At 39.4% G+C, this 23,782-nt stretch overlaps 1 protein-coding gene and 1 pseudogene across 1 annotated transcript in view; both read left to right on the top strand.

Annotated features, from left to right (window-relative positions):
• Positions 1 to 10,179, top strand: part of Pid1 (phosphotyrosine interaction domain containing 1) — a 223,554-nt gene extending 213,375 nt beyond the window's left edge. The window contains exon 3 of the mRNA XM_090354956.1: positions 8,154 to 10,179. Coding sequence (XP_090211082.1) covers positions 8,154 to 8,630 — 477 coding nt within the window. The 3' untranslated portion in view covers positions 8,631 to 10,179. The remainder of the gene's footprint in view (positions 1 to 8,153) is intronic.
• Positions 10,180 to 14,302: 4,123 nt separating this feature from the next.
• LOC150048882 (endoplasmin pseudogene) lies at positions 14,303 to 16,721 on the top strand (annotated as a pseudogene).
• The last annotated feature ends 7,061 nt before the right edge of the window (positions 16,722 to 23,782 follow it).

Here is a 23,782-nt window from a genome sequence, read left to right as displayed (position 1 = left end):
TCTAAAATTTGAAAGATATCGGAATCGTACTTTCTGAAGTTGCAAAATACTAATAATTCTTTTAAGTAAAAAAAAAAGACTAGAACCAGGTACTAATAGATCACACCTCTAATCCTAGCTACTAAAAGGCTAAGATCTATGGATCACAGTTCTAAGTCAGCCAGGGATAGAAAGTCTGTGATACTTGTATCTCCAGTTAACTAGCCAAAAGCCTGAAGTGGAGCTATGGCTTAAGTGGTAGAGAACTAGCTTTGATCAAAATAGCTAAAGGGCACTATCAAGGACCTGTGTTAAGAGTCCCACTACACACACACACACACACACACACACACACACACACACACACTCTGAATGTATACTGCCTGGAGGATAGTTCTTTTATACAAGGGCAACACAGCAGACTCCTTCAATTACTCTCTCTCTTTTTTTTAATGTGTGCTCTGAATATTTACTCCTGCAATATTGTCCATGAAATACACATCTTTTTAAAGCTTTGTAGTGTGTGTGTGTGTGTGTGTGTGTGTGTGTGTGTGTGTGTGTGTCTGCACGTTTTGGGTGTTTAAAGAAAGTATGGAAGAGTGCATCCACTGCCCATCTCAGCACACATTGCTTGGGTTGCGCTGTCTCCCAGCAGTGTTCAAGTGAAACCTAACATTTCCTCAGCAATTTTGAGAAGAGTTGTAGTTTCACTGGTTCAAAGTATACACTTGATTTTCTTCTTTAAAGGGGATTAAAAAGATTACAGATGAAGTACAGGTGAGGTCCTGCCTGGTGTTATCTATTGAGGCCTGAGAACTAGTAAGTCACGGCTTCTACCACACTTCTTCAAGACACCAAAATTACAGATGCCCAAATACATTATATAAATGTCACAGTATCTGCATAGAACCCACACATCCTCCCGTTTCCTTCAGTTCATAAAAATCTTTTATGTAAATTAATTATACAATTGTAATATTCACAATGCGCATATAAAGTACTTTAATCAAATTCACTCCCTGAATGTTATTTGTTTCTGACTTCTGTTCCTTCTCCTTCTTCCTTTTGACCCTTTCTTATGCTCTTCTCATGCATATATGTATGTTAATTGTTCAGGAAGACCCACTACAGCTAGCATGCCCATATTAAATGGTCTAAAGATAAGAATCAAGAATAAATGTCTGAAAGACAGTGTCCAGTAGAAACGGCACTCATCTAATAGCAAAGTGCTGTCTTTTGACAGTGCTCTTTCTTCTCTGCCATTTTCTTCATACATCATTAAACCATTGTTGAAATTCCCACACTTTTCTGTCTCAAGTATGGATTCATGTCATCTTCTCATGGGGTACATAACTGGTTGTGTGTCCTGTCTGGATGGAAGGCTGTGGAGTTGAGTTTGTGATGCCGGTGTTTCATTCTGATCCACACAATTGTCCTTTAATTGAATGGGTACAGGACTTTTGCTCTCAAAGATGCTGCTAATATCTATTATTATTTTTCAGATGGCTGCAGACATTTGAGATGCCCACACTTGGTATTTACTCTGTTATTCTCATGTTACTAGTAAATGTGGGTCATTAAGATTATATCTATACATGCAATATGTGCCTCAGAGTTTTAAAATTATTTTTTATAAATACCTATATAGTATTAAATAGCTTTAATCCATGACTTATAAAAATCTTTTGAGCTACTAATCTCTGCTCTATTCTTTGAAGCACACCTCTAAAAATAAAACTTTATTTGCCTGAAAATGTTTAGTTTATAGGTCGTAAATATTTGTAAGTAGAAATACATTTTTTCTAAGTTGTTGAAATTTTATTACTATGAAATTGCTTTCCTTTGGTGTTCAATCATCTGTGGCTTCTAATAAAAATTTCTAAAGTCCTTTTTAATACCATGATGTAAGTCCATTTTTAGAAAGAAACTTGTGTGTGTATACACTCACATCCGTGTAAAGAGAAAGAGAGAGAGTAAGTTTAAAGAAGATCAAAGGACTTCCTCAGACTCAGAGGCATTTTTTTCCTATCAAATATAAACACAGTTATTTCCAGTTTCAGTGGAGAGTAAAAGAGAATATGCTTTCACATGAGGCATTCTAAGAACTTTCCTTTCCTTGTGCACTTTTTTTAAAGATTTGTTTTTATTGTGAGAAAATGCACACCACATAAAAATGACCATCTTAAGCATTTTTGAATCTACATTTCAGTGGTTTTAAATGAATTCATAATGTTATGCAACTGTGGCCAATATCCCTCTCTGTAAGTCTTTTTGTGCTACCCTTTCTCATACCCCTTCAAAGTAATTCCCCATTCCCTTCCTTCAAGCCCCTGGACAACACTATTCTGTACCATTTTTGCTACTTTCAATATTTCATATAAGTTTGATTACAATGTTTATCTTTTAGGAACTAGATTATTATCTTTAGCATAATGTCCTCCAAGTTTCTTTACATATTAACATGTCACGACTTTATTCCTTTTAAAGACTAGATACATATATCAATCTATGCATAAAATACACATCTTCTCCATATGTGTCTTGAAAGAAAGGTACTTGGGTGATAAAACATTGTAGCTTTATATTATTTCATTGAATTTGAGCATATAAATATTAAGATCCAGCTTTCAATTTCTTTGGGTAATATTCAGAAATGGAACTGCTGGACTACTTGATAATTTTGTTTTAGTTTTTTTTTAATTATTGAAAAACCCTACATTGGAGTGATGTGGGGTTTCAGTTATGTTCATAAGGTAATGAGGACATTTTTTTCTTGAACCTTGTTACCCCTTCCTATATTTTATTCTCCCACTTTCCCTCTCCGTACCCCCTCCCAAGTTTGTTTTAGTCTTTTTAACTCATAACTTCCATGTTTGTTAGGGCTTTAAATTTAGCTTTTGTGCCCCTTAAATTTCACTGTGGCTAAAGGTTTGCTCCCTGAGGTGGCATTGCTAGGAAGTGGAAGAAAATCTGGGGCCCCTTTGTGAAAGTGTGAAGGACCAAACCTGGACAGCACTCCCCCGCTGGTCTCATTTCTCTCTTTTCCTGTTCAGTATATACCTCTGCCTCCCTCAGGCTCCTGCCCCCAGACGCTGCCATTCGCCATGCTTAGTTAGGGAGGCTCACTGATGAAGCACATCCCAAGACTAGCTTTGAACCTCCAGAACTTTAGTCCAAATAGACATCTTTGTCAGGGTAAGTCACCACTACTAGTATTTCATTTACTGATGAAGACCTGGAGAACTGTTTTTGAAGTATAACTAGGGCTTTATGTTTCTAACCAAGAGCTCACAAGGATTCCAATTTGTCCATTTTCTCACCAACATTTTTATTTTGTTTATTTCTCTTAGTGGCTACCATGCTAATGGAGTTAAAGTGGCCACTCTTTTTAATTTGGATTTTAATTTCCCTGATGATTAGTTACATTGAGCATCTTTTCATGTGCTTATTGGCCATGTGTGTCTTTGAATTTTACCTACAAAAGTCTCTTGCCATTTTTGTTTTATCAGTTTGGGGTTTATTTTTATAAAACACTGGGTAAGATCCTCACTTGTATATCCATGTTTCCCCCTACTTTTTTGTTTAAAAGTCTGTCCCTTTCCCAGTGAATGGTTTCATCACAAATCATCCATTCATCATGGAAACAAGAGCTTTGTATTATGTGATTGTTGTTTTTAATGTACTATGTTACGTCTCTTCTCTTTTGTTGCCCTTTGGTTAATCTCATATTGTTACAGTATCTGACTTTGTTACCTGTTATATTGTATATACCTTCATTTGTTTATTTGAAATAGGAAAGGGAAGGGGAAAATAAGAAAAAAGGGAGGGGGTGGGGAGAGAAAATTTTTTTTAAAAAATCATCCAATCATGTAGGGGCCTATTTCTGAGTTCTCGATCTATTCTAGAAGCCTGTCTGCCTTAGACTATCTTTGAATTCCTCTAGTTAATTTTTCATTTCAGTTGATGTACTTTCCAGCTGAAATGCCTCTTTTATGCTTTTGGCTTTGGGTTTTCTGTCACTTGTCAATAGTTTCAATTCTTCCTTGGCTTTCCCTGCATCTTCCTTTCGTTCTGTGACTATCTTTAAGGCCCCAGTCTGTCTTAGTATTTATTGTTGGTGGATCTGCTGTTGCTTCATTTCACACACAGTGTCTGTGGACTAGTTTCCACCCTCATATGGATCTTATTTTCCAGACTCTTTGCATTCGGCAGTTGTGCATTTGAATATATGGATGTGGTAAATCTACAAATCAAATTCTCTGCCTTCCCAAGTTTCTCTGTTTGGGATTTATTTATTTATATATTTATTTATTGCCAGTCTTGGGGCTTGAACTCAGGGACTAGGCACTGTTCTTGAGCTTTCTCAGGGCTGCTGCTGTACCACTTGAGCCATAGCTGCACTTCTGGCTTTTTCTGTGTATATGGTACCAAGGAATTGAACCCACAGCTTCATGCATGCTAGGCAAGCACTCTACCGTTAGGTCACACTCATAGCCTGGAATTTATTTTTTGATGTGTATTTTTGTTACTGGTGTGAGCCATCCTCTACCCCAAGGGCCATCCTGAGGTTCAAACTTCAATTTTTATTGGATGCTTCTGAGCTAGGACTTGCCCTGTGCAGTTGTTTTCAATATATGTTCCCCGAATAGGAAAAATAGAATACTGAATGGAGAAGAGGGAAGAATCTCTCTTTAAATCCCCTGGCAGTCACTCACTCCACCTGAGAGATAAATGGTTTGGAGTAATGAAACAGGTGCCACAACAATACATTCTCCTCCTCATCTGATCCTCTGCTGTGAGCCGTGCAGGATGCTCCAGGAACATGCATGGAGCCACCTGACATAAAGCTGGGAATGGGAAATGGTGGTCTGGCACTTTGCCCCACACTGAAAATGATCAACTTTACTGAAGCTTAGCTCATAATCTTCCCTTTGAACGTTTCAAGCCTCGAAATTGACACATCAGACACAGACTTTACCAGTGCAATTACTCTCAGGTCAAAGGCGGGGTGGGAGTCCTTTCCAATCTACCATTTTTCCAGAATCATGTCTTCAACTTTATGTGTTTTGAAACTGTGGAAAACAAAGTGAAGCTAGGAGTTCAAGGAAAGCCTGACTCAAAAAAAAAAAAGCATAGGAGAACAAGAGGTAAAACAGAAGGAGCATTGATCCGTGCTATACCATGATGAGTGGGACAAGTCAGACAAAACCATTCAGGGTGTGATTCTAGTTATATAAAGTCTATAAAAAAAACAAATTATAAGGACAAGAAGGAGGGGACTAGTGGGGTGAGCTAGTTGTAGGCAGTGGGGAACTGTTGGATGATTTTAGGGTCTTCTTTGAAACTGGGTAAAGCTTATATACTTGTGGAGAAGATTGCTTATAGGCCTGAATCCCAGGCTTTAAATGGTCCATTTTAGATGACATGAATTTCACTTGCATGAAAAGCAATAAAGCTACAAAAATAAAAGATTTTATGTCTCATGAACAAGTTTTACAAAGTGTTATTCCAGAAACCTGTATTGTGTATTTTTTCCTGAACTCATCTTTCTCATCTGATTCTCCTCTGGAGTAACACAGTGAGCTGACTGGCTGGTGGCTGTCTTGGGGAGTATGAGTGTTTTCAACACCAGAGTCATCTTTCTCCCTTCTGCCTACACCCAAGTATGTCAGTTGGATGCCTGTGTTGTCATTTCTAGTCTCCTCACCTCCTCGTGCAAACTACCCTTTATCCTGTGTCTGGGTTTCTGCTGTTTGTTAGCCTTGCCCTTCCCCCTTTCTTCGTGACATCAGAAAGCATTCTTCTGAACTCACACTTTAAGTGTTTGTACATACCTGTGTTGTCTACAAGTGGAGTGGCCTTGTGTCAGAAGCAGCGGAATCTCAACTCTCCAGATGATACTCCAGCCATCTCTCCCTGTGGAGACTTTTCTCTGACTACTCTCAGGCAAAGGCCCAGGGGCTGGTCAGGGTGGGAAAGCCAGTTTCCTAAACAAGATGATGCTTGGCTGGACAGCCTAGCTGTTTTCTTTAGAGACCCATTGACTTGAAATCCAGGAACGCACTCACCTCTCTGAGTCTTCTGCATTTGTGGTACCTTCCTTCCTTGTGCTGAATGTTCCCCATTCATGCCCTTCTCCTGGTCCATCTCACTCCCATCTGTCTCATATCTGTGTGTGCTCAGTCAGGGGTTTGTGTAGAGCCACTTCATTGGTAAGTAAACAGTGGAGCCAGGATTTACAATCTTGTTTTGCTCTGCGTGACTATCTAGTTATAATGATGTTCCATCCTCTGCACATAACAGTCCTACTTCAAGGCTCAGCCAACACATTTCTGTATGATGTAAGATTCCCCAGAAACGTTTCCAGATGCCCAGCATCTGTGTAGCCTTACTAAAATGTTACCTTGTCATTTGTTTTGAGACAAGGTCTCTCAGTACGGTCCAGGTTGACTTTAAATTCCTGACCGTCCCAAGTGTTATTATTACACGTGTGCATGACCGGTAGAGTCCAGGTTGACTTTAAATTCCTGACCCTCCCAAGTGTTATTATTACATGTGTGCATGACCATTGTTGACAAACAAATACAGCTTTAAAGGAAACGTGTATCTAACACTTGTTGCAGAGTTAACCTAAACCCCAAAACAATAGCTGTCCCACATGTGTCCTAAATGTTTTCTATGTAGCCATCAAAGACTAATTATAGACATTGATTTGGACTCATGCTAACTGATCTTGTATGTTTTATGTATTTCTTCATGCTTATTTTAGTAAATAAAAACATTCCTTCTTGGCACATCATGAACAATATGCCATTATTATTATTGTTGTTGTTGTTTTAGTTTTCACACTGCTTCCCTCAGTAGTTCACAAACCAGCCTTCCAGTCTTAGCTCTTCCTTTTAGTTATTCTCACATCAGCAATGATGCTCATCTGTTGGGAAATCATTTGAGTGTGAAGTAAGGAGGCCTTGCTGCATTCAAAAAAATTACCTTTCGGGGGCCGCGGGGGTGGGGGGTAGAAAAACAATCATGCTTTAGGCTATAGTTTAAAGAGAACATTCTTTGTGTCCTTGGCATTAGCCAGGAAGCAAGAAGCCTAACTGAAATCAAGTGGAAAGATTTAGAAAGAGGACGTAGCTAGGAGATAAATGTAATAAAAGTTTTGTTTTTCAGATTCTATTTCCTTTTGATTCCCTGTTATCATTAGATTCTCTGCATGCTGGGTTGAGAATAAACTTTCAATGACCTTATGATTTTTTAAAGAAATGCCAAATTAAACAAAAGATTGTAATCACTCGTTTTTAATTTAAAGGGGGTGGAGGCGGATGACTAGCTCTCTGCATTAGATTTTTTAAAAAATCCAAGTCTATTTAAAAACTTCTGCTACATTTATCAAGCAGGGAAATTGTTAAGGAGAAAAGTAGACATTTTGATAGCCAGGGACAAGACAAATCCTCTGCGCATTCCCAGTTGGATTCTCCAAGTGTTAAGGAACACAAGTTTAGCTCCCTGCAGCATTATTTACCATAGCTAAAGAGTAGAATCTGTCCAGATGCCCCTCAGTGGACACATAGATCAAGAAAATGGGCTACAGACATACAATGGAATTTGACTCATCCCCTAGAAACAATGATACTTACCATTGTAGAGAAATGGCAAGACCTGGAAAAAAATGAAGTGAGGACCAGAGAGACAAAAGATGCATGTTCTCCTTTATCTGTAGAAGTGAGATTTTTACATATAAATATCAATATATTGGATGGCATGCAAGTGTGCACGAGTGTATTCAACCGAAATACATAAGGACGGGTTCAAGAGGGAGCTTGAATAGAGTTGCCCCTTTCCTTAGAAAGACAGAGTCCAAGTTGAAGGAAATAAACACCAGGAAGTGAGTGCTTGAAGGGGTGGAGAACGAGGTCAAGGGGAGAGGGGCAGACAAGTGAAGAGGAGAAGAGGAGGAGAATGTATATTCTATGAATCCTATGTATATAGTAGAAAAGTAAAGAGAGCAAGGGGAGCGAAGGGTGAGCTTGTGGAAGCAGTGATAGGGATAACGATGTACTGCAGTCCTAAAGCGCAACTCCTTCGAGGCAATTTACAGCCAGGAATTTGGGCTAAGAGAATGAAGAGCCGGCCACTAACCTCTCCCCTCGCTCCCTGTCTCCTACCCCCAGGTGACCTACTTGGGGAAGGTCTCCACCACCGGCATGCAGTTTCTGTCTGGCTGCACGGAGAAGCCTGTCATTGAGCTGTGGAAGAAGCACACGCTGGCACGAGAAGATGTCTTTCCGGCCAACGCCCTCCTGGAGATTCGCCCATTCCAAGTGTGGCTGCACCACCTCGACCACAAGGGCGAGGCCACCGTCCACATGGATACCTTTCAGGTGGCCCGCATCGCCTACTGCACCGCCGACCACAACGTCAGTCCCAACGTCTTCGCCTGGGTGTACAGGGAGATCAACGATGACCTGTCCTACCAGATGGACTGCCATGCCGTAGAGTGCGAGAGCAAGCTGGAGGCCAAGAAACTGGCCCATGCCATGATGGAGGCCTTCAGGAAGACTTTCCACAGCATGAAGAGTGACGGGCGGATCCATAGGAACAGCTCCTCCGAAGAAGTCTCCCAGGAATTGGAGTCTGACGATGGCTGAGGGATGTGGAGTATTCCAGCCAAGGCAGCAAGGCTCCAGGAGTTCGAGAGGCTAGCCGGCTACTCAACGATTCAAATTTGGGATGAAAAGACTGCCACTCTTATGGACCGACCCATGCTTGTTAAATGCCGAAGAGTAATTCTACAATCTAAAGAGATGTATCATTCAAGTCATTCGTGTGACATTGCAATCGCTGCTGCTGTGACTAAGAGGAGGATGGGAGTGTAGATGGGGGTGGAAGGTTCTCTGTCTTCTCTTCTGAGTGCTTTTCCTGCTAGACCAACACCTCCTGATGGGAGATTTCCATCCCAGTTGTCACCACTCTCAGGCAGAGACTGTTCCAGTCTGCCAGCGATCTGGAGGCACCCTTGGAGGGAGGGTGGGTGGCACGAGGTGTTGATGCTGGTGTAGAGGCCACAGTTGGGGAAGGCTCAAATGACTGGCAGACTGTCTCCTCCCTACGTGAATCAGCACAGCCTTTATTGAGCTTTACAACTAACAAGCTGGTAGTCGGCAATTAATTCGCAGTTTAAGATAATGTGCTTTGATTTACACAAATATATCGAATAGTACCTTCTTGTTGTATTCTCTTCATCTATTTTCTCGGGAGACTTGCATCTACTAATGATAGCTTCCTTCCTCCTGCACCATCCATCTTTCTTTTCCCTTCCAGCATCCCTAGAGATAGGGGTTCTCCACACCCAGTGCAGGACACCAGAAGGGAAGAAAGTGAAGTAAATGACAAACCAACCAACTGGGACTTTTCACCAGCACCCCTGAAAGAGGGAAGTAGTAAACAAACTACTGAGGCTGCACTTAACTCAGCCCTAGCTGACTTACTGCCACTTCCTTGGCTGAAGGTCCTATTGGATGAAATCTGTAAGACAAGCTGTGTGTGGCCCCTTCATTAGTAATGCATTTTAGTAGGGAATGAGCTAGCTAAACTCAGCTTGTCTAAAAAAAAAAAAGACCCATCTTCACCTGAAGGGAAATCTTACCCTTGATCTTAGAGTCAGAAGTACCAGATTATTTGTTATTTCTAAGGAGAAACGTTAAAATGATTTCTCACTAAGGTAATCTGGAGGTTTCTCAGTTTCACCGACCTTTGAATACCATAGAGTCAACATGGGATGAAATTGAGAGTGTTTGTTAAAATATGTACATTTAAGGCTGAAGATAGATAATTCCATTTCCACATAATGCTGCTCCTTTTCAAAAAAAAAAGTCTCTTTGTATTCCTGGTCATATTAGGGGCACTCAGATGCCTTAGAAGCCTTAAATGAGAGCTAATTTGATGCAGAGAGGAAGGGTGCTGGATTTGGGGCTGTATACCTATGTGTCCGTGTATGTGTTTGTATGTATGTGTGCCCTTCATATGTGGACCCCGTTTCTAGGCATGTACAGTAAGCATGGAGTCATACTGAGGAAGATTCTCCTGCCTCCTGAAATTGTGCTTGTTGCTTTATGACATATGTAAACTATTATTTAGCCTAAATGCATTCATTCTTTAATAAAAATATGTTTGCATTCATAAAGCTAAGGAATTTCATATTGGATGTGTGCTTCCTTTATTCAAACAATGCAAAATAGATCCAATGGACTATGCAGTGTACTTCTGTCTAAGAGTTGCAGGAAACTTGGTTCTAAATAATTCTTGATTGTGTTTAAAAGTCTTCTTTGTTTTTAAATGGCTTCCCCTTAGCTGAGATGGTCACATGAGCAATTGAAGTTGTTAAGTGTGGTAAACTTATTTCAGAGGATAATCTCCCAAACATTATTGCAAATAATTATGATTTATAAAACTACCTATACATTTTTGGAGAATCCACACTTAACTCTCAGGAGGTAAGCTCTGAGAACTTCCTTTTGAAGAGATTTAGTAAAAAATGTTTCCTTCAGTCTCTGATTCCTTGAATGGTCCCATTAATCAAGCAGGGCCGGTTGGCATGACTGCTTTTAGAGATGCCTTTCGTGGAATCAATAACAAATATAAAGGCTTGTAAGAAGAAAATACTGGTGCATGCTAAAGACATGAACTCATGTGAGACCTACCAGTAACATCTGATTGAATGGTATTTGTGTCCAGTTGAGTATCTCCTCATTGCACTTTCACTCTATTATCCTTAAATATACAAACACATGCGTGCGCGCACACACACACACACACACACATGAAGGAGGGAATAAGGGACAACAGGAAGTCAGAGAAGGAAGATGAGAAAGAGAAGAAAAAGAGAAGATGAGGCAGAGGAAGACAGGGAAGAGAGGGAGATGAGAAGGAGGAAGAGGAGGAAGAAGAGAAAACAGAGAAATACCATCCAGAAAACATCTCAAAACAATGCCATTTTCCTAAATAAAATTTAAGCAAAATCCCAAGTGCATTCATGGTCTTTTATCACAAAAAGCTTTTACTAGGGCCGGGAGTTTGGCCTAGTGGTTAAAGTGCTTGCCTAGCATGCACGAAGACCTGGGTTCGATTCCTTGGTACCACATATATAGAAAAAAAGCCGGAAGTGGTGCTGAGGCTCAAGTGGTAGAGCTCTAGCCTTGAGAAAGTCCAAGGACAGTGCTCAGGCCCTGAGCTCAAGCCCAGGACTGGCAAAAAAAAAAAAAAAGCTTTTACTAAATTGGGTACTGTGGCTCACGCTACTCCTAGCTACTCAGGAGGGTGAGATCTGAGGATCATGGTTCAAAGCCAGCCTGGGCAATGCAAAGCAATGAGATTCTTATCTCCAGAAAATCACTAGAAAATGGGAAATGGGGCTCAAGGGTAGTGTGGTAGCCTTGAGCTGAAGAGCTCAGGAACAGCACCCAGGCCAGAGTTCAAGCCCCATGATCCCCCCCCCCCAAAAAAATCTTTTACTAGTAAAATTGTATTTTTTTTGTTAGAGTGATATATAGAGGGCTTACAGTTTCAGTCATCAGGTAGTGGTACATTACTACTTGAATATTGATACCCCTTCCCATGTTTTCTTCTTCCCACTTTCCCTCCCTCACCCCCTCCTAATCATCTTGGTTTTCCATTTCCCTTCTCTATCTCAAGTAAATAGATGAATGTATATACATTATGTAGATTAATGTTATATACCTGATACCAAAGTCAGATACAATAACAACATGAGATAAACAATAAGGGGAGAAAAAGAGAAAAGCAATAGCTTCACATAATACATTAAGAACAACAATGGCAAAGATAAACTTTTTGTTTCTATATCCTGGAGTTCATTTTGCTTAACCTCTTCTTATATGGCCATATGCATATAGTTTTAGAGCTATTGTGATCCTCTGCTAGGAGAATCCTAGACATATACTAATTATTACAAATGAGGGAAACCATGGAGCCTGTGTTTCTTTGGATCTGGCTTACTTCATTTAATACCATTTTTTCCCCAAGTATTGTTGCTGTTGAGATACTAACAATGACATGCTAAGTGGATCAGATAATATTGGCCTGAGCATCTGTGTGGGATGAAGGGTAAGCAGTCAAACAATAAATATATAATACCTTTCAATTAGTTAATGTGGTCTTTTGTAGCAACCATTGGTAATATTTCTGAGAGGCAAGCCAGACTGGCTTTATCTTTTGAAGGTTTGTATTGTTTTTTTAAAAATATTTTTATTGTAATTAATAAAAGGGTTACATGATATTTGCCAGATAGAGGGTGCATTAATTCACATACATTGATACCCTTTCACATGTCTTGGTCCCCATTACCCTCCCCCCCCCTGTCTTGGTTTTCCCCCCTTCTCTATCCAATTTCAAATAACCAAATACAAATAAATCCAATATATCAGATATCAAAGTGAGATACTGTAACAATATGAGATAACCAAGGGACAGCAAAAGAGATGAGAGATAAAATAGTACATTAAGGACAACAATCATTCGTTATATGGGTTTTGTTTCAAGATCCTGGAGGTCCTTTCAATTAGCTTCATACTATATGGCCTTATGTATCAAGGTTTTGCTCTATTGCAGATCTCTGCTAGTAGAGCCCAAGGTTTCTACTGATTATGACGAATGAGGGAAACCATTGAGCCTAAGTTCCTTTGAGTCTGGCTTACTTCACTTAATATGATTTTTTCTAAGTCTTTCCATTTCCTAACAAATGGGGCGATGTCATTCTTTCTGACAGCAGCATAGAATTCCATTGTGTACAAATACCACAACTTGTTGATCCACTCATCAACTGAGGGACATCTAGGTTGGTTCCATATCTTTGCTATGGTGAATAATGCTGCAATAAACATTGTTGTGCTAATAGATTTAGTATGCCCTAGTTTCTGGATGGTTGGGTAAATGCCAAGTAGTGGAATTGCTGGGTCATAGGGAAGCTCTATGTTTAGCCTTTTGAGGCACTGCCACACTGCTTTCCATAGTGGTTGAACGAGTTTGCACTCCCACCAACAGTGTAGTAGTGATCCCTCCTGGCCACATCCCCTCCAGCATCTGTTGTTATTCGTTTTCCTGATCCTGGCCATTCTAACTGGAGTGAGGTAGAATCTTAGAGTTGTTTTGATTTGCATTTCTTTTATGACCAGAGATGTTGAGCATTTCTTCATGTGTCTATAGGCCATTTTTGTTTCTTCTTCAGAGAAGACTCTTTAAGTCTTTGGCTCATTTTTTAATGGGATGGTTGTTACTTTGGAGATTAGTTTTGGACTTAACTCTCCAATTAAACGGCATAGTCTGTCTAGTTGGATCAAAAAGCAAGATCCAATGTTCTGCTGTCTTCAAGAGACACATCTTACCCCCAAAAAACAATCTTTTGAAAGTGAGAGGTTGGAATAAACTCTATCAAGCTAACGGCCCCCATAAACAGGCTGGAGTTGCCATCCTCATATCAGATAAAATAGACTTCAAACTAAAATTAGTAAGAAAAGACAAAAAAGGTTACTACATACTACTAAAGGGGTCTTTCCTCCAGGAAGACATAATGATCCTAAATATCTACACACCCAATCCTGGAGCTCTGAACTTCATCAAGCAAACTTTACTTTCACTGTTTTTTTTTCTTCTATACTCTATTTTTCAAACTGGTTGTACAGTAGCCCCCATGTCCCTCAAAACAACCTTGCAGGTAGTGTGGCAGTTTCTCAAGTGGAGGAAACCTGGGTTTAAAGAGGCCACACCACTTAGACAATCCAGCACAGACATGTTTGATGAGGGTAAATCCCAGGATAAATGCCCCGGGGTAGGCCATCAGGCAGGCAGGGCTAAGCTGTTTAAGCAAGATTCATTTCCTTTGGAGTTTTTTCTTTTTCATTCCTTTCAAACCCCAACTTATTTTAAATTATTATACTAAACCATTATAAATAAACATCCTTTGCTATTGAATTTTGAAGGTGTTTTTTTTGGTAGTTTTTGGCTAGGCACAGAGTTTTAAAACCAAGGCCCAAGAAGTTAACTTGATCACAATATGAAGTTTTCCTGATTATGGGCAATGGATAAAATTCTGTACCACTCCCAAATCAAGATTCCTCTTTTGTTTATTTTGGTTTGCTCAGGCTATGTGTAAACTCCACATCACATCCTTCTATTAAAGGATTCTGTAGGGGGTGAAAAGCGGACAGACCTGATTGGGGCTTGAGGAGTGAGGATCTGATCCTGGGGGGTGGGCAGAGGTGGCTCCTGCAATCCAAAAGGACTTGAGACTCTCCTGCCACATGCCATGAGGGCCCTGTGGGTACTGGGCCTCTGCTGTGTCCTGCTGACCTTCGGGTCTATCTGAGCTGACCATGAAGTCAATGTGGATGGAACAGTGGAGGAGGACCTGGGTAAAAGCAGAGAAGGCTCAAGGACAGACGATGAAGTGGTAAAGAGAGAGGAAGAAGCCATACAGTTGGATGGATTAAATGCATCACAAATTAGAGAACTTAGAGAAAAATCGGAAAGGTTTGCTTTCCAAGCTGAAGTTAACAGGATAATGAAACTTATCATCAATTCACTGTATAAAAATAAAGAGATTTTTCCTGAGACAACCGATTTCTAATGCTTCTGATGCTTTGGATAAGATAAGGCTAATATCACTAACGGATGAAAATGCACTTTCTGGAAACGAAGAACTAACTGTGAAAATTAAGTGTGACAAGGAGAAAAATCTGCTGCATGTCACAGACACTGGTGTAGGAATGACCAGAGAGGAGCTGGTTAAAAACATTGGTACCATAGCCAAATCTGGGACAAGCGAGTTTCTGAACAAAATGACTGAGGCCCAAGGCAGTGGCCAGTCAACTTCTGAACTGATTGGCCAGTTTGGTGTTGGTTTCTATTCTGCCTTTCTTGTAGCAGATAAAGTTATTGTCACATCAAAACACAACAGTGACACCCAGCACATCTGGGAATCAGACTCCAGTGAATTTTCTGTAATTGCTGATCCAAGTGGAAACACCCTTGGATGGGGAACAACAGCAACCCTTATCTTAAAAGAAGAAGCTTCAGATTACCTTGAACTGGATACAATTAAAAATCTTGTGAAAAAATACTCACAGTTCATAAACTTCCCAATGTAGACACGGAGCAGCAAGACAGAATCTGTTGAGGAGCCCATGGAAGAGGAAGAAGCAGCAAAGGAAGACAAAGAGGAAGCTGATGATGAAGATGCAGTGGAGGAAGAAGAAGAGGAGAAAAAGCCAAAAACTAAAAAAGTCGAAAAAACTGTGTGGGATTGAGAACTTATGAATGACATCAAACTAATATGGCAGAGACCATCTAAAGAAGTCGAAGAAGGTGAGTACAAAGCTTTCTACAAATCATTTTCAAAGGAAAGCGATGACCCCATGGCTTATATCCACTTCATGCTGAAGGTGAAGTGACCTTCAAGTCAATTTTATTTGTGCCTACATCTGCTCCGTGTGGTCTATTTGATGAATATGCAACTAAGAAGAGCGATTACATCAAGCTATATGTGCACCATGACTTCCATGATATGATGCCCAAGTACCTAAACTTTGTCAAGGTGTTGTGGACTCAAATGATCTCCCCCTGAATGTTTCCCGAGAGACTGCAGCAGCATAAACTACTCAAGGTAATTAGGAAGACTCGACATGATCAAGAAGATTGCTGATGAGAAATATAATGATACTTTTTGGAAAGAGTTTGGTACCAACATCAAGCTTGGTGTGATTGAAAACCACTCAAATAGAACCCATCTTGCTAAACTTCTTAGATTCCAGTCTTCTCATCATGCAACCGATATTACTAGTCTAGACTAGTATGTGGAAAGAATGAAGAAAAAACAAGACAAAATCTATTTCATGGCTGGGTCCAGGAGAAAAGAGGCTGAGTCTTCTCCATTTGTTGAGCGACTCCTGAAAAAGGGCTATGACGTTATTTACCTTACAGAACCTGTGGATGAGTACTGCATTCAGGCCCTTCCTGAGTTTGATGGGAAGAGGTTTCAGAATGTTGCCAAGGAGTGAAGTTTGATAAAAGTGAGAAAACAAAGGAGAGTCGTGAAGCAACTGAGAAGGAATTTGAACCTTTGCTAAACTGGATGACAGATAAAGCTCTTAAGGGCAAGATCGAGAAGGCTGTGATTTCACAGCGCCTGACAGAATCTCCCTGTACTCGTGTGGAGAGCCAGTATGGATGGTCTGGCAACATGGAGAGGATCATGAAGGCACAGGCATACCAAACCGGCAAGGACATCTCAACAAATTACTATGTCAGTCAGAAGAAAACATTTGAAATAAGTCCCAGGCATCCATTGATCAGAGATATGCTTCGATGAATTAAGGAAGATGAAGATGACAAAACAGTCTTGGATCTTGCTGTGGTTTTGTTTGAAATGGCAACCTCTGGTCAGGGTATATTCTACCAGACACTAAAGCCTATGGAGATAGGATAGAAAGGATGCCTCCCCTCAGTTTGAACACTGACCCTGAAGCCAAAGTGGAAGAAGAGCCAGAAGAAGAACCAGAAGACACAGCAGAAGATGTGGAGCAGGACGAAGAGGAAGAGATGGATGCAGGAATGGACGAAGAAGAACAAGAAACAGAAAAATCAACAGCTGAAAAAGATGAATTGTAAATGATGAAATGTAAACGTGTACTATTTAACTGACTATTCTTGGTGTAAAATCTTGTCATGTGTATAAAAATAAAAAAGATCCCAGATAAAGGATTCTGTAATTTCCCTTCTTGATATTCATTGCAGTTTTTGACTACATATTTGTGTAATTCATTATGCACAGATTTATTTAAATATTTGAATGTCTTGGATGTTACATGTTTTTAAGGTGGTAAAATTCATCTCCTTTGTTAATTCTCCCCTCCAGCTTCTATGACAAGAATAAGCATTTTGGAGAAACTCATTAAATGTCTGTTAGCTAGCAGGTAAGATGAATAAACGGATTGTGCAGGTGGAAGGAAGAACCACTATACGCTTAATTCATAAATCCTAGGACAATCTGTGACCACCATTTCCCCAAAGGTGGTGAACAAATAGCTTTTAGTTGGGGAAAAAGCAAACAACCAATGAAACAAAAATACACCATTATCCATTGCCTAATTACAGGAAGAAATGGAGGCAGCCTTTTGTAAAAAAAAAAAAAAAAAAAGTTAGATGGAATCCATGCAACCGAAATAGAACAAACATTACCCAAAGATGTAGTCTGACAGTATATGGCAAGACACCTGCTTTTGCAGAGTATAGAACATTGGCATTAGAATTACAGTTGTTATTGCTTGTTTCTTTCACTGAAAGAGATGAATTTGTTGAAAAACAGCATTTTTATGTTCAAACTGTATTAAGCATCTGAATTCTGCTGAGTTTCTCTGGCTTCCCTGAATTTATACATTAAGGAACATTGTTCCCTTTTGTCCTCATTTCTTCAAACCCCCGTTTTGATTTTCTTTTCCCTCTTTTCCTACCTTCTCCCTGTCTTGTATAAATTGTTTATTGTTTGCATGACCATTCCTTTGACCCATGCCAAACATTTCTGGACCATAGGCAGTCCAGGAGGTCTCTCATCTGAGACAATGTATTTTGGTTGATGATCCTATTACTGAACAAACTCTTATAGATTATCTACTTTTATCTTATTTATTTATTTATTTATTTATTGTTTTCAGTCAAATGAAGTATGATGGTGACTTAATTTTTGATAACATATATATATATATTAAAAAAAGTATTTAGAAATGTATTCTTCCTATTTCCCAGGCACACCCAAATTTAGTTTTCCATCCTTGTATATGTAAATTCCAAAGTTCTGATTGATCTCGGAGAAGTTTTTCTATGAGATGCTTAGATTTAGCTCTTGGAATAATTCTATGGACTATATGGTTGCAGTAAAAAAAAAAGAAATGTAAGCCATCTTAATGTGGACATTTGGAAACAAAATAAAGTTGTGAAAAAGGAATCTAAGATATGGTCGTACACATTTAAGCAATGGTAAAACTCAGGGAGATCTGAAACAAGTTTATTTTGGAATGTCCTACCAAAATTAGGGATCTGATTATGCACCTCGAATTGGATATGTAACAAGAATCAGAATAGATCTTCCTTTGGAAACTCATGGTTTTTAATTGGCAACATTGTAGCAAATCTCCACTAGTTTGGTTTGGAATCTACTCTAAGGAGTCACTCCTGTGCATTGAAATTGGAGTTCTAGAAATGGTGTACCCGTGTGTACCCTGTCATAATAAATTCAGCAATAATCATCAGTATGTTCATGGTTATAGATTTTCCTACCAATTTTTAAATTAATACTAATATTTCCACACCTTTATCTAAGCATGCATGCCAGAACAAGGTCAGATTATTTGTAAACCATGCAGTTTATGAAATCACGCAAATACTTTATTTGATAACAGACCTGTAGCCTTTGTAGTAGCCATTCTAGAACATTCTTAGCCTTCTGGCAGCAAAACTTTAGTGTTATACTAAGAAAATGCCTGCTTCGAGGAAAAGTCAAAGATTGACTGCATTCCATGATTACTTTTATGAAAATAAGTTAATTTCTTTAACTGACAAAAATGTCACATATCTTTAGCCTGCAACATAATGTCTGGAATATGTATCCAAGATGGAAACATTAAATTGAGATAATTTACCCAGCCATTACCCCACATAATTATCATCTTTTTATATATGTCTTAGAACTGTTGAGGCAACTAAACCATTTTATCATTAGAATATCTAACATCAAAATAACCAAAGAGGCTTCCTGTGATGGTTTATTTTATACCTATTATTCCAGCTATTTAGGAGGAAGAGAAATGAAGAATTTCAGTTGGAGGTGAGCTCCGGCAAAATATCTGTATCTATATCTATATCTACATCTATGTGTGTGTGTGTGTGTGTGCCTATTTCAGAAACAAGCTGGGTGTAGTTACTCAGGCTGGTAACTCAAGCTCGTTTGGACACAGAAGTAGGAGGATCATGGTTTGAGGCTGATTCAGCTCAAAATCCTAAGCCCCTATCTGTAAAACCACTGCAGTAAAGGGGACTGGGAGTGAATTGATTCAAAGCACAATGGAAGGAAACACTATAATACATTTTCATATATGGGAATAGCAAAATAAAATCCTCTTTTAATACAAATACATGCTCATTAAAAACAAAAATAGTAAAATCAATGTCAAGAAAATGAATTAAAAGCACCAAGGATGTGGCTCACATGGCAGAACATTTGCCCATGAAGCATGATACCCCAAGTTCAAACCTTAGAACCTCCAAAATGGAAAAGAATAGTAGACAAATGATGGCAAATGTGGGTGAGGATATTGAAGAAAAAAGGCAAATTTTTATATTCTTGATCGAAATGAAAATCGGTGTCTCCATGATTGAAAATGGAATGGAGTTTCCACAAAGTTGAGAGTAGAACTAGCTTATGATCCATGAATCCTACTACTGGAAAGGAGACATTCACACTCTGGTGTTCACTCAGGGTAATTTCCATGGACAAGTAAACAGATAAAAATGGGTAGATGTTCTCCACCACAACAGGCAAAGTATGGTATTAAAAAAAATAATGCTATTCAGCCTCAACTGTGAGGGAAATCCTGGCATTTGTACCAATTCAGGTGAAAAGTAGAGGCTGATCAAGTAAGTGAGCTAAATGAGGTGCAGAAAGACAAGTAATGATCTCACTTATCTGTGGAAACTAAACATGTTGACTTTATAGACGTAGAGATGAGAGGTGGTAAAGAGGGGATAGTTAGCTGGTAGAGATCTCAGTGCTAGGCTAAGGACATTCTAGTATGTAGGAGGAGTAGGCTCAATAGGCCTACATTCAAAATGAATATTATAATTCGTGCATTATAGCCATGGTCACTCTTTACTGGAAAACTGGGGTAAAGGGCCGGGAGTTTGGCCTAGTAGTAGAGCATTTGCCTAGCATACATGAAGACTCGGGTTCAATTCCTCAGTACTACATACATAGAAAAAAAGCTGGAAGTGGTGCTGTGGCTCAAGTAGTAGAGCTCTAGCCTTGAGAAAACCCAAAGACACTGATCAGGCCCTGAGTTCAAACACAGAATTGGCAAAAAAAAAAAGCAATTAAAATTGGGGAAATAGCTTATAGTGTTTTAGAGTCCAGTTTCAAACAAACAAAAAAAACCCCAAAGCCTAACAAATGTCATATTCATAATTGCATCATCTTCATCTAGAAGCTTTTGTGGTGGTAGAGACTTCTGCTGATGATTGTATTACTTTTCTTATTTTAATTACAATTGCTCTCTTAGAATTTAGTATTATATTTTTAGAGAATGGTATAGTAAAATCTTATTAATTTACATAAGCTAATTAGTAGTTGGTGGGTTTTAGCCCTGAAAGATTTAAGTTTTATACTTATTTTTAATTAGCAAGTAATACAATGAATCACATTGCTACTGGAGTTACTTGGGAAAACATTGCTTCCACCATAATAAAATATCAATTTAATACATATAATCTTAATGTAACCAAGAGTTAGTATGGCTAAAATGGTAGCTTTGAAATGGTAATGACAATTAATTCTATATACAAATATAAGTGGCTTCTCAACTAAAGAATAGGCAGTTTAGTCAAACTCTAAAATACAAAATAGAAAGTTACAAAACCATTTTCTCTTTCATGCATTTTTATTATCATAAAGGTGATGTACAAAGAGAGTTAAATAAATCAAATGATAAGTGCATTTCTTTTTGAACAATGTCATTCCTTCCCTATTTCCCACTTTTTCTCTCCTGTCCCCACCCACAAGTTGTATAGTTTATTTGCAACCTAATATCTAGTGAGTACCACTGCTAAATTATGTATCAAATAGAAAAGTGAGCTCATGATTGTAATGTTGGCTACTCAGTAGGTAGAGATCAGAATGGTCATGGTTGGAGTCCAGCCTGTTCAAAAGTTTTACAAGACCCTTTTCAACCTGGGCATGGTGGTACACCTGTAATCCCAGCTGCATGGGAAGCTGAGATAAACAGGTTATCATGTTTTCAGGCAGAGACACTTGTGAGACACTGCTTTAATAGAACGAGCTAGACATGGTGGTCTGTCATACCAGGCTAACATAGGAAAATTGGGGACTCTACCACCAAATAAGGAATGCAGAAAGTTCTAGATGTACGTGAGTCAAGTCGCCTAGCATACATGAAACTGTGAGTTAAACACCCAGTACGGCAAAGAAAAAAAATCACATGTGTGTATACATGTGTGTGTATTGTTTGTGTAGATTCCTCTTTAGTTAGTATAAATGTTAGGTTCTGTTAAGTGAAGAAGAAAGCAAAAAAAAAAAAAAACCCTCTAAAGTTGACTTGCCGTGTCTTCTTTCACAGAGAAACACAGTTGTTCAAAGTCTCTGAACTGAGAATTCCTTTTCTGATCACCAAACAAGTCCTTTTCTCTCTGGCTTACATGATCAAGGCACTGGATTCCCTTAAGGGGTTCAGGAACTGACCATGGTCACATTGTAAACCACCTTTTGACAATTACATTTAGTAGCCTGTCTAGTATGTCAAGTTCAGTATTGTGTACTCAGTATTTTGAAGGTCAGGGCATGTGTTTGTGATTGCTTTGACCCAGTGCTCCTCTGAACATGGCAGCTGCATTTCAATGACACAGGAAATACCACAGACACCCATGCCTCACCTGTACCTTACCTGGGAAGAACAGTGACAGGTAGATGAGGGAAGCTCTTCCAGAATCCAAGAACAGATGAACCTAAGGGCAGTGGGCATAGGGCAGAGGAAGAAGGGGAGAAAGACGGGAGGAAGGAGGGAAGGGAGGAAGGGGAAGGGGAAAGGAAGGAGGAGGAGAGGAAGTAGATGGAGGAGGAGGATTTTTGAAGTCCACAGCTTCCTCAGTTTACCTTTAAAATACCCCTCTGTGGGCTGGGTGCTGTTGGCTCACAGCTGCTGTCATAGTTAATGATGAGGCTGAAACTGGGAGAATTGTGGCTCCAGGCCAGCATAGACAAAAACATGAGATCTGTCTCAGTGAAGAGCAAGAGGTGTTTGTCATCCAGATTTCATGGGTAGTGGTCAAAGAGAAGATCATCTTTGTTTGTGCAATTATTCAGCCTGAAAAACAACAGAGGCAAAAGGTGGTTGGAATTATAGCTCAAGAGGTAGAGTGTCTGCCTTGCAATATCAGGTCCTTGAGTTCAACCCCAGAGTGCTGCCAAAAATCATTTGATCACTCGATCAAACGTAGCTTTCTTATGCCTATTTCCATTCTTAGTGTATTTTGGCAAGGGATAGTTAATGCTGCTGGCACTGTGTTACCTAATATTTGTAATTTGTTGATTTTCCTTTCTCTTCTGTTTTAGAGTGTCCATGTAGCCTGTGTTGAAAGAGTCAAGGAAAGGAAGGCAGCAAACATTTCATTTTAGGACACAGTGGATGTGAGTTACTGGCCTGTGTGCTGTCAGTGTTTGTGGGATTGTGGGGCCAACTGGCTGGAAGAAGGTAAAACCTTTTCCAAAGTTCATACTGCTAGTGACACAATCAGAATTCAAATTTGGATGCATAGAATGTCAAGCATTAGACGCTGGGATGCAACACAAGCTTTCTAACCCAAGGAGGTGCCAGGGATTTCTATACAGCATCAGTGACTCTGATAGCAGTTGTTTTGGGGCAGAACCATGGCACCTGACTGTAGTTTGTAGCTTCTTACCTCAGAATCCATTCAGTTGCAGACTTGGATTCAATCCATTCCAAGAGCTGGTGGTATGAAAAACTGCTTGTCGAGAGTCAAATCAAAATTTCCTTGGTATTTCTTCTCTGTTACTCTTTAGCTAGAGATGTGACACAACCCACAAGTTACAGACAAAATCAAGCTCAGGAAAGAAGAAAATTCATTTTGGAGATCCTCTTGAGGATACACTTCCAGGGTGCATGCCAGAACGCTCCCGAACCCAAAGATAAAGCCTAGCATTGGTCTCATTTCCTGAAAGGGACACCAAGGCCAACAAGTCTCACATATTTCTTGGACTGTAATCTTGCCATTGGCAAAATAACAAAGAGCCCAGTGACCCCACGATTTTCTCCCAGTTGGGCCTCTCATGATGATTGTGAGCATGCTCTTTTGTTTGCAATATCCCTTCTCACAGGCAGCATCACAAAAAGCTCTCCAGTTCAGTTTTCTGTTTCTGAGCAGGGTATCCAGGCTTATCACCTCTGAGGTCATTGCTCTTCTCAAATTCAAGAGCACCGTTGTTCCAAAAGTCATGTGATTAGCTCAGGCATTTGCTTAAAAATCCTTCATGGCCTACTCAATGTCTTCAGAGAAGCTCTAGTAGTTAATATTTTCTCTCCTTTCTTTCCTCCTCTTTTCTCAATTTCATATACTCTAACAGAGTCTGAGAAATGTTGCCCAAGACTACATGTGGTTAGCTAAATATGTAAGTTTAAATTTTCTAACACCTGAGTTAAACATCTTAAGAAGAAATGGATGAAATTAATTTGAATGACATAGTTTACTCAATCCAATATATCAAACATAACATCATTTCAACACAAAAACCTTAATGTATTAATTAGATGTTTCATTCTTCTTGTATGGAGTCTCTGAAATCTAGGCTATGTTTTATACTCTATAGTGTATCACCTGCTCAATAGTTACACATGATCATTGGCTATTGTATTAACTATGACAGCTAAGAGGGTAAGAGACTACAGCCAGACTCTCCTCTCACTAAATCATGTATACATGCTGTGGAGTT

Source organism: Megascapheus bottae, chromosome 21, assembly GCF_031878675.1.
Source record: "Megascapheus bottae isolate mThoBot1 chromosome 21, mThoBot2.hap1, whole genome shotgun sequence".
Taxonomy (NCBI): Eukaryota; Metazoa; Chordata; class Mammalia; order Rodentia; family Geomyidae; genus Megascapheus; species Megascapheus bottae.
This window is presented reverse-complemented; position numbering and strand designations above follow the sequence as displayed.